The sequence below is a fragment of the Helianthus annuus genome, chromosome 15 (assembly GCF_002127325.2).
Source record: "Helianthus annuus cultivar XRQ/B chromosome 15, HanXRQr2.0-SUNRISE, whole genome shotgun sequence".
Lineage (NCBI taxonomy): Eukaryota > Viridiplantae > Streptophyta > Magnoliopsida > Asterales > Asteraceae > Helianthus > Helianthus annuus.
Window position 1 is genome coordinate 72,167,282 of NC_035447.2, and position 12,110 is coordinate 72,179,391.

The window sequence follows — 12,110 nt, forward strand, 5'->3', positions numbered from 1 at the left end:
TTTAAAGGTTGCGGTCGGATTTTTTTGCCTAAAAATACACTATTTTTTTTCAATGGGTGCGCCCGCCTACCCACCCACCCCACCAAGACGCATAGGTCTTGCCCTGATTGTAGATTTAATAATAAAAAAAAGATATGCATATGTGAATGAAATATAAAACTAGTATATAAATAAGTCAAAACATTAAAGGTACGTACCATTATATAATATAGATGTGCATGTCAAAAGAAATATTATACATACAACAATTTTGCAAACAAAAAAGTGAATAAAAGTTGTATCAAAATAAAGAACCATAACACGTAGAATATGTGTATGTATGCATGCCAACTGAAAATTGTGCATATAATTAACGTTGTTCTAAAAAAAGTTTAGAAAATTTTTATTGTTGTACAAAATAAGACAAAAGTATAGAGCCTTCATTGTTATTGTCGTTGTCCATATGCCCCTGTCACGTTGCAATCTTTCCATTCTAAAAGTTTGGTTCAACCTCTCGAATAAAAGAAGACCGCAAAGAGAAGCGTAATAGTGAACATACATGGTTGGACTACATTGATGATGTTATGGCTGAATTGACTTGCTGAGAAAGGATAAGGAACTAATGTGTCACAAATGAAGCAATAAGTAAGCAGAATGTTTCATGTGGATCTCCTATCTTTCAGCATGTATGTGGCTCTCAATTGAACATTATATACATATGTGTGCATATATTAGTAGGAGCACCTAATACAAGGATTAGGTTCAAACGTGAACAAAATCCCAAGCGTGAACTGCGTGAACTGATCTGGGCCCTTGATTTTTATGATCTTTAGATTAAAATGAGGGGCATGATAGTAAATATGTGGTTAATTGTTTTCATTTAATTAAAGGAAAAAGGGTATAACTGTAATTTACATGTTAAATTATTCCATAAATCACGTTCAATCTCATAAATCAATATTCTTGAAGATCCAATTTTCTCTCTCACCTTCCAAGGATCGTTTCAAAGAACCCTGCTATCTCCCTCGATCTCTTCTCCGGCAACCACAGCCACCGTGGCCTATATCTGAAAACCCTCCCCTGCTTCCTCTTACTTTCTACAAATTGTTTACATTGATGACGATAGGTGACGATAGGGATGGTGCGGGCTGTGATGACGGCGGCGGCAATAGTGGTGGCCGTCGGAGACGTTGACCGATGACAGCAACGCTGTGCTCGGACTCACATCAGTGGGTTGTTTACATTGATGACGATGGGTGACGATAGGGATGGTGCGGGCAGTGATGACGGCGGCGGCAATAGTGGTGGCTGTCGGAGACGTTGACCGATGACAGTAACGCTGGGCTCGGACTCACGTCAGTGGGTTTCGGGTGCAGATTCAAGGATTCGGGTTCGCGACAGGAGGATGGGTTTTAGTGGCACAGCTTCAATTCGGATTCCGATTTGTTTGGTTTGTTTCGGCTTGTGCGGTTCAGTCTCTGTTCAGTTCAGATCTAGGGTTCCATATCTCAAAACTATGTGTTTCGTTTACTCGATTTGAATTTCAGTATGATTAATGTTGAGATTGTGGTTTTTTTGTAGGGTTTGCGAGTGGAAATGGTGACGCCACTTGAGGGGTTTCTGACTGACGAACAGAGGGAGGTGTTGAAAACGGTAACTGGGAGCTGGTAGGTTTTGTCGTCGTCGCCCAAGTCACCGTTGTGGTTGATTTCTGAACATGAAATTCAGGTACTAGAAGCATGTTGGCTACACCATATTCTGATTTTGCTCTGCTTCAAGGCGATGTACACATGTGTATTTCTGATTTTGCTTGTTTTTAAGTCGTATACACATGTGTATTCTGATTTTTGCTCTGGTTTTAAGACACTGTACACATGTGTATTCTGATTTTGCTCTGTTTTTAAGGCGCTGTACACATGTGTATTTCTGGTTTTGCTATGTTTTTAATGCGATGTACACATGTGTATAGCGTCTGTTTTTGTGATATCTCATATTTGTTTTGTGTATTGAATGTGTGAAGTTGTTGATGTACACTTGTGACTTATGCAAAGTACTAATTGCTGAGTTTTTTGTGTTATTATAGGAGACGTCGTAAATGAGGAAAGTGGAGATGGAAGGTCGATAAGGATGATTCACGTATGAGGTCGATAAAGATGATTCACGTATGTTTATTTGCTTGGTCGATAAGGATGATTCAGCATACAACGCGGTGAATAGTTGTAAAAGACTATGTCTTTTTTATTTTTCCGATTATGTTGCGTTTATTGTTTTCACGAAAATGAAACTTGTAATTGTATGTTTTTTTTGGTTTGGCAAACATTATGGAAATTGTTATTTGCTTAATATAAAAGAGTTGTACAGGTTTTGTTTATATGTATGTATTATGTAGCTACTTACACATATGTACCATGTTGAGTACACATGTGTACTGTTCAATTCATATCCAGGTACACATGTGTATACCGTTGAAATATGAAGGTTACGCGGATCTTAAAAATCATAATCCGAATTCAGGTGGTAAAATCTGAAAATAAAAATGAAATAAAAGATATTGTGGATAATGATTTTAAAATAGGAAAGATGTAACTTAATTCAATTACTAAAATAATAATTTAAATCTAATTTTTATATAATTACAATCATACCCTTAACAACTAAAAAGGAAATCAATGGTCCAGATTAGTTCACGCAGTTCACGCATGGGATTAGGTTCACGCTGGAACCCTACCCCCTAATACAAAACCAGTTATAAGTATAAAACTGCTAAACCCACATAACCATTTCTTTCTATTATGATACATACTAACCGCATATGGATATGAGCCAGGCTCAAATACGTGTGTTGCATACAATATGCTAGTATAATCAGGTTATATTAATTTTTGTACTTAACTAGCAACTTATCATCCAACATGTTACACCAAATATGTCTATGAACAGGTGATAAATCGTTGCCTTTAGATGTAAAGTATTAGTTTTTTTTTTCTTTTTTTAGATTATCCAAATCTTGGATCATTAACATGAACTGAAAGAAAGTTTCCCCAACAACAAAATTCCCACAATTTAACTTCTTAAAGTTGCAATCATCAAACTAACACAAACCAGCTCTCTAAGATAAACTACAAATACAACTAATTACATAAAAAAAACAAATTTCTTTCTTTAAAATAGAACCCTAATAATTTGCTAGCCCTACATCAAACTGGCATTGGTTGTCCTTCCTTCAAAGGTCACTTTGTAGCTTTTTTTTCTCTCATATCCTCCTTTTTCCCTTTCCTTTTCCAACTTTTTTCATTGTACTTCTACTACACTACTCCAATATGTGGCTCATATTCTTCACTAATTAAATTATTTTCAATTCTTCAAGTTTTTTTGTTATTTTGAATAATATGTCTAATTCAAAATAACGAAAAAGCTTAAGAACGATTCCGTTCTTGTTAAATAACAACAAACGGGGCCGGTGACGAGCTTATATATGTTAAGTTTATGAAGGTTTTAAATTTTAACTTCTATGTAGTGCTTATTTAAATGTGCTCCCAAAACTTGGTGTCCAATACTCGGGCGCAATCTCGGTAGCAACAGGGAAAGTACTCGACACAGGCACGAGGCAAAGTCCTCGGCTCCTTAAGTCTTGTTGTTTAGCTCCATCCGGGTTGTCTTTCATTTTGTCATTGATCTAAAGATAGTTTTCTATGTTAATGAATGAAGTTTAATTCGAAATGTTTAAAACAAATCAAGATATAAGTAAATGTTATATGAATCTAAGTATCTTACTTGTTGCACTTGCATAGTAGCTCCATTTTTCATATAAGGGGTACTTAAAACCTGAAATAAGAATAAATGATACATAAGGAAATGACTTAACTTGATGTATATCAGATTCAAATGAGTTAAAACTGTATCAATAAATAAAACGTACATTGACTTGATCATGGAGGTGTTTAATGTATTCAATGGCTTCATGGAGAACAGATGCTGTATCAGTCTGCATATTTAATTTAATGTTAAAAGCTAGAAAGAATTCAGTTTTGCTAGAACATATAAAGAAACCGAGGTTAAGATGAATACCTTTCCGAATGGCGAAACTAATTGCTGGAGCGCAGTGACTCGATCTCCTAGTTTCTCTTTTCGAACCTGAAAAACCAAGTAGACTTGATTAAGGCTTGTATTTACACATATTCAATTGATTTTCTTGAGAAACTAGTATGAGCAAAAATGATGAAAGTGAAGCAGTAGCAAACAAATAAACAAACACATCCTCTAATATCCCACTCGTAGAGTAGGGTTTTAAGAAGCGTGAGATGATGATAAACCTTATCTCTATCCCAGAGTCAAACAGAAAGGGGCACTGCTCTTAACAAACTTCCTTTTATTTATTTTTTTAACCGTAGAAAATACAAATAAGATCAAGCGTATACTAGTAGTTGGAAAGTGAAGTGGTATGTATATACATACCTTAAATGTAGGCAATGGTGATGGTGTTTCGAGACGTTGTCGCTTGAATGTAGGTTCACCGGAACTTTTCTTCACTGATGACCCCATGTCTCGAATTTCCTTGTTTTGAGTCTAAACAAACAAATAAACATACCCAGTAAGATCTCATTCATAGTGAACTATTGGTAAGTCTTTACTCTATCTCAGGAGATAAAGAGGCTACACCCAACGAGACTAAAAGTTCTCGATGAAACCCTAATCTTGATGAACATGAGTATTTCCAATAAAAAATTGATCTTTTTGCTTACCTTGATGTTATGACAATTGGGTTTCTCTTCATACATCGACGACACGAATCTAGACTGCGAAGAAGTGAAAAAGCCCGCTCGATTATCGTTTAAATCCAACGCTGATGTGTTCCAGAAAGGTGTCTTGTTGGCCAAGTGTAAACCTCTAGGCATGCTTGAAACTGTACCAATATCATCTAAATTTGTTTGAAAACCATAAAGTGGTTGTTGTACTGGTGCTGCTGGCCTCAGTGGTGGTGGTGGCGCTGGCGATGAACATAATAAATTTTGTAGCAAACTTGTAGGGTAACCATACGATGTGCTAACCAAGTTTCCGGTGCAATCACCAGAGCTTGTAATGAAAGTTGAAGCCTGTTCTTGGTTCATACCTGCTGGAATGTTCAAGATTTCTGATAGGGTTTGGTTGTAACCCTCTTGATCACTTGTTCCATTTCTAATAAAATTTTCAAATGAGTGATCATCAGATTCTTTTTTGCTTCAAATAATTACAAAAGACATTATCTATGCAGCCTCTATGGACCATTTTGTTACTAGTGGAATTAAAAGTTGTATCAATAATTGAAAAAACAAAGTTAAAGAAAAACAAAAGTTTTTTATGTCATGTATACTTACACCAATAAAGCTTGATTCCAATTGGTGGTTGTAGACGGTGTCTGAAAGGCGGAATCCGGCGAGATAGTGGTGGCACAACCACCCGACGACTCGTCGGTTGACCTTGTCTTCATGTTCATGATTACCTCGTTTTGCCAGCAGCCTCCATAGCTGCCCATAAATGGTGAACTGGTGAAGGTTGTTCTAGGTGAACTCCACCATGTTCCACCGCATACCTCTGCCTGAAATTCTTCTGCCATGTGAATTTATGCAACAATATTTGTGTATTGAATTGTTGTTCTTGTTATATATATATATATAATATTATTTACCAGGATGGATGTGAAACATCTGGGAATGTACGGAGAGTAAACTACTGGAATTTAGTTGACATATATATTGTGATAAAGGGAGTCAAAAATAAATTATTAATATGAAATTTCAAAGATTGGTATCTTGAAAATTAATATTTAAATAATTAGTTTCAATAATTTATTTTAGGAATTTACTTTGTAATTTTCAAGTTAATTATTCTTCATTTCTAGCAATATTTTTTTTTAAATCTTTTGAATGTTATAAATTATTTATTTTTTTGTTTTCTCTTACAATTATTGTGTCACAATAATGTATAGATTTTTCACTTTTCACTATATAAAACTGGAATTAGCGACCAATTTAATTACATAATTCAAAATGATTGAAAATATTGCAGGCTTATCAAAGTTGGCAGTAAATCGGTTTCTAATTCTGTGGCCACTTAAAAAAAAGGAACAAAAAGAAATAAGCAAGAGTAAAACTAAAATTGCGGTCCCAAAACAATTAAAAATTAAAGTTAAACTAATGTTGCAAAACGTAGGTGAAATTAAACAAAAATGATTAAAGTTAAAAAAATAAAGGTTGCTTAGGTGCAGAGGCTATAACGAATAAAATAAAAATTGGTATTATTTGTATAATTAATTAAATTAAATTAAAGTAGGGGAATTTTGGATAGAATTTAGTTGTATTAGTTTTATTCAAATATATACCTACTTTAATAGGTGAAGATAATATAATTCTTTTAACGTCACCTTTTTATTTCTTTTTATTATAAAAAGTTGAAAAATTCGAGTTGCTTATAAACAAAGGGATATGTATGATATGAGTGCCACGTAATCATATATTTTGGAGAGTTAAATGTGATTTTAGTTCTTGTGGTTTGGATTATTTTGGCAGTTTAATTCAAATGTTTCATTTTTTATCTGTGGGTTTAGAAAGGTTTCACCATTGTCATTTTAGTTCACTGTGTTAACTTTATCCATTTTTTCTGTTAACGAGAAGACCATTGGAGGAATAACATATTTTTCCTTTGTTTATCCTATGGATGTTTTAATCTACTCATTTTTTTTGGAGTTAATTACATAGTTAGTCCCTGTGGTTTGCATAAAGTAATATACTTAGGTACTAATAGTTTAAAATCACATTCTAGGGTATTAACTTTTCATTTTGTAACGTTTGGAGGTATTAACGTTATTTGTAGGTTTAAAATCGCATTTTATTAGTACCTAAGTATGTTATTTTTGTTAGTGCAGTATGTATCTATCGCCTCCGTCAATAAAAACCGTAGCAGAAACAGAAGAATTCTAGACTTTTTGATGTAATATGTAGTAAAAAGGGCAAGGTGGCAAACTTGTAAATAAGGAGAAATCCTTATAACCTTGTGCATATAAATAGATGCCTTAGGCTTTAGAATTAAAACTTTTTGCTCATTTGACATTTTAGGAAGATAAGCTTAGAGAGAGAAAGTCTAGAGAGAGAAAGTCCTCAAATGTGATTCTCGGTGCATTGTACTTGTCATTTTATTCAATAAGAATCACGGTTATAGTATGTTCTCGTGTGTTCGGTCACGTTCTTGTACGGATTCCGCACGTTGCACGTTCGTTGCGCAATCGTTCGGTGTCAAAACCGATCCTACAATTTTGTGCAAACCACAGGGACTAACTATGTTAATACCCTAGAAGTTAATACCTTCAAACGTTACAAAATGAAAAGTTAATACCCTATAAGGTGATTTTAAACTATTAGTACTTAAGTATGTTTTTTTGTGCAAACCACAGGGACTAACTATGTAATTAACTCTTTTTTTTGTTTTATATAATATAATAGGTTAACATCTTGTGTATTACACATATCAAATAGATGTAACTCATTCAATCTATACTAATAAATGATTTAGGGTCGTCTTCGAAAATTTTTGAAAATTCGTGAGCCATGTGCGAAGATATAATACATGCCCCTAAAATATAAACTTTTAGAAAATACACAAATTTATTTAGAAAATACACAGAGTTGAAAAAAAAAATAAGATTTTTTTCATAAAAAAGGGAACACACAACTAGTTTTAGATTGAATAATATTTTAAGAAATTAACATAAATAATCATTTTTAAACTAGATTTGAAAGTAACTATGGTTCCCATTTTGATTTAACTAGGATTAAGACCCGCCCGCGTTGCGGCGCGTGTACATCATAAACATCGAATGAATTGGTCCAAACATTATATGATGCATTAACCATATGAAAAAACACATTTCGACGTATCCAATTTAACTCAATGTAACCTGTATAAGCATTGTGATTTGATCAAACGTAAAGTAAATCAAATTCATATCGAACAATCATAACGTATTATATGTGACCCAACTCATACATAGGAAACGTAACGGGTATGAAGGAAAATTTGCACATGTAATCGAAAGGGATTAATTAAAGCTTTCGAAAAAAAGGGAGAAAAAGAAACCATAATTTAACTCCACTCGATTCGAAACAAACTTTGTGAAACATACATAAAATAAACACGAAAAATATTATATTTGACCTGAAAAATTTTCCAAAAAAGTTTACGTCGAAACGTAGAACAACTTGAATTTATACCAAAACGTACATAAAAATATGCACGTAAAAATGGTTTCTTTAAACGAAAACGTATTGTATTTGACCTGACTCGTCTATAAAAAAAAGTTTACGTTAGAATGTAGAACAAATCATATTTATACCTACCCGTACATAAAATATGCACATAAAAATAGTTTTTAAGTAAAGGAAGTATAGGGGTAAACCGAAACAAAATATTAGTAAAAAATTTAATAGGTTAAAAACGTTCGTAAAACAGTGCCAAGTAGCAGCAATGCCACAACGACATCGACTCTCAACATCGTAAAAATAAAATAGATAAAATGGAAAAAATTACACCGAACGAAAAGCAGATTTAAAATCGTTAAACCACGCACACACGTTACAGTGTGTTAATGCGAAGAAATTATCCAGAAACGGAAAACATTGAAAATAATAACTTAGTCGATCTAGGACCCGCCTGTTGCGGCGAAAATGGACACGTTCCGACGAGTCTGTCAAATATGAAAAAATAGAGCAATAAACGTTGAATCTCACATGCGCTCTACGACGTGTTAACTTGTAAAATTTAGAACGAAACGTAAAACTTACGAAAGATAAAAAAGTATGGGTGACCAAAGTTGTAAATAATTAAGTGTTGTGTTAAATTATAAAAGATGGAAAAGTTTGGGTTAAAAGTAAAAAATTAAAAGGGGTTAAAATACATAATATGAAAATGCTTGGTTAAAAGTGAAAAATCAAAGTTTTTTTTTTTTTTTTTGAAAAACTCCCTAAGCCCATGGTACAACCAACATATGCACAAAGTTGTTGCTTATTTATATATGGAATAATTTAACACAAAATTAGTCAATTAATGTCGTTTGCATTTAATGCATAGGTAACAAACAATAAGAAAAAAAATCAACTAAAATTGAAGCTATCAAGAGTAGAACCCAGGGTCTGTTTGCTAATAAAGTGACATGCAAACCACCAAACCATGCACCTCATCATGTTATTTTCCAATTCAGTACTTACATAGTTTAAGTTCTACACTGTAACTTTATTAAAAATAAATAAATTTTCAGGCCCCGGAGGATTTGAGTCCTAAACCATCACCCACCCCGCACCCCTCTAAGCCGGCCCTAAAATGATTCCACAAAATACCATCTGATACTATCTCCTTTAATTAGTTCTTATATCATTAGTTATTATGATTATTATTATTATTAATATAATATAATAGCAGAAAGAATATTGATCTATTAATTCTAGTCTTATTAATTCACATCTATACTCTATAATAAAAGAAACCATTTATAGGACACATGTCACTCATTGGAGTCATCTATCTTTTAGCACATTAAAATTAAATAATTATTTAAAATTAAATAAATATTTATGAGATATATGAAGAGATATTCATTTAATATATATAATTATTAAAAATACTGATAATAAAAATAGTCATGTTAGATTATATTATTATTTAAGATACTATAGATATTGTTTTTCATTAAAATATCAAAAGTATTGATTTATTAATTAGTACGTTAAAGGCTCAATCTGTTCGGTCAACATCTTATTTTATTGTTTATTTAAGATTAATAACTTACTTAGAAAATACACTATTAATCTTTAAATTATTAATTTTATAATTGTTGTGTAATAACTAGAACCTATTAGCAATGTATAGAAGAGAATGGGAGTACAAGAGATGAATTTCTTATTGATATCACATACAAAATACATGAGCCACTATATATAGGTTATAACATTAATACAAACATAAATATGACATGGGGGTTAGAAATGTGGATAGTCACTAATAATGGATGCATTCATAACACTCCCCCTTGACTATCGACATGATGATATACTATTCTTTAATACGCTTGGTGATGCTGCCTCGTTAAAACCTTGCTAGGAAAACCCAGTGGGACAAAACCTCAGCTAAGGGAAAAAGAGTGCAGCGCGTATTGTCTCCCCCTGATACTTCTGGATCAGGTATGTTGCCTCATTAAGGAAAAAGAGTACATACACTGTGTATATTATGGGTACATTACCCCCCTCAATTTTACTTGTATATCTTGATGATGTTGAATCCAATCTTCTGTGACAATTGCTTGACTTGATATTTGGCGTAGTGTTCTTTGATTTAAGTGTTGTTGTCTACATTGTCTTCATACAGTATGGCTTGAGCTTCTCTTAATCAACTCTACTCTACATACTTCTTAAATATGCTGAAATCTTCGACCTTCATAACTTGTATCTGGATTGAGATCGAACTCTATGCAAGTCTAATATATATCAATCATAACCCAGGACGCCATATTGTTCTTGTGGAACTATCCCGTGTCTCGAGATTGTAAATATGTCAAATAATTATTTAATGCACTTTATAATCCTGCCTCGTTAAAAACCATGCCAGGAAAACCCAATGGGACAAAACCGTAGCTAAGGGAAAAGAGTGCACTACGCATTATACATAATTAACAACATGATTTATGATGATGTTAAATTAGTACTTCGGGACCTAACTGATACTACTGGATCAGTTATGTTGTCTCGTTAAAAACCTTACCAAGAAAAACCCAATGGGAAAAACTTAGTGAAGGGAAAAAGAGTGCAACATTTGAGATTAGAACTGTAATCTTACCAATACAACGTAATATCAGATGTCGTCTTGTTTGCAAGATACGTCAATGCTCTGATCGCAATTAAGTATGGTACTTCTCGACTAAGTAGTTCAACATCATTTTCTTAGGGTTGATAAGAATATTTTTTCTATGTCAAGCGATCAGACAATCGTTCATGTACTCAACGAATGAGCTTTTTCTATATAACATCTTCTAGATGTAGTCAGATTGATGAGCAAAAATAGTACATATATACTCGAAACTACAGGTCGAGGATAACTACACTTTGTAAAGGTCATTCAAAATTTTCCTCTTTAGTTTGAGAGTTCCCTCTCGATGATGTGTACATTATCACTGTAAGAGTGAAATCTTGTTAAATAGATGTAGCTCATTTTATCAAAATTATACCTCTCTTTTCAGAGTATAGTCGATTGTACCACATACGAGTAGATTCCTTTAAGATTTATATTTATAACACATATGGGGTTATTGTTTCATAATGCTTTGAGCATTTTTAATCCTTCAGGGGATTTCATACAGATGTCATTTGCACGTGTCTCGTACATATATACGGTGATGACATCCATAAGTTGTTTTATCTGAAGTCATTCTGAGATTGCGAGGCCGCTTAAACATCTGAAGATTATCGCATCCACTACAGGGGTATACGTTTCCTCGTAATCAACTGCTGGGATTTGGGAAAAATCTTTATGTTAAAATGCGTGCCTTACATCGCAAAAACTCATTATTTACGTTTCCTTTTATTTAAAGACACTCATTTATAACCTACTGGTTTGACGTCTATGGGTGTTCGAACTGCTGGTTCGAAAACGTTTAGTTTGTCGAGCAAATTTAGTTCAATCTTAAGTCATGTAGCCATTTTGGCTATTTGTGTGCGTACACTCTTGCACACTTTCTATATATGTAATCCTTTTCTTCATCGATTACATCTATTGCTATAGCATAATCAAATATATCATTTTACACGTGTTTCATTACGGTTCCATAGTGTACTTATTTTGTACATAATTCATCGCGATCTCATATTTGTTTGGTACTAGAGTTTCTTTTAGAACTCCATTAGCCTCTTTTGGGGTTTTGACAACAACCTTCTTTAAGGTTTACTATGCAACCACTTCTGGGGTTTTATATGCAACCACTTATGGTGTTTTGTGTGCCACCTCTTTTGGGGTTACACCAACTGCGTTACTCTGCTCTTTTTGTGTTTGTGGGTTTTATCTTTTTGGAACCGATTTATCTCTCACAATTTATTAATATGATAATCATTTTGTGA

The 12,110-nt window shown here is 33.3% G+C and overlaps 1 protein-coding gene and 1 long non-coding RNA gene across 3 annotated transcripts; one reads left to right on the forward strand and one right to left on the reverse strand.

Moving 5' to 3' along the window:
• The first annotated feature begins 924 nt into the window (after positions 1 to 924).
• On the forward strand, positions 925 to 2,102 carry LOC118487237. Its single transcript, XR_004880934.1, has 3 exons — positions 925 to 1,477; positions 1,561 to 1,707; positions 2,063 to 2,102. It is a non-coding gene; the product is annotated as an uncharacterized LOC118487237 (long non-coding RNA).
• Positions 2,103 to 3,014: 912 nt separating this feature from the next.
• On the reverse strand, positions 3,015 to 5,722 carry LOC110911877 (transcription factor bHLH112). Of its 2 annotated transcripts, XM_035983898.1 has the most exons (8): positions 5,645 to 5,722; positions 5,334 to 5,554; positions 4,722 to 5,154; positions 4,435 to 4,545; positions 4,048 to 4,113; positions 3,899 to 3,964; positions 3,754 to 3,804; positions 3,015 to 3,655 (listed from the first exon to the last, which is right to left on the reverse strand). In XM_035983898.1, exons 2-8 carry the CDS (start codon positions 5,489 to 5,491, stop codon positions 3,500 to 3,502), a joined length of 1,041 nt encoding a protein of 346 aa, XP_035839791.1. In that variant the 5' UTR covers positions 5,492 to 5,554; positions 5,645 to 5,722; the 3' UTR covers positions 3,015 to 3,499. The 2 variants fall into 2 exon arrangements, with proteins under 2 accessions (XP_035839791.1, XP_022012220.1); XM_022156528.2 differs by having other exon boundaries at positions 5,334 to 5,715.
• Positions 5,723 to 12,110: the final 6,388 nt, after the last annotated feature.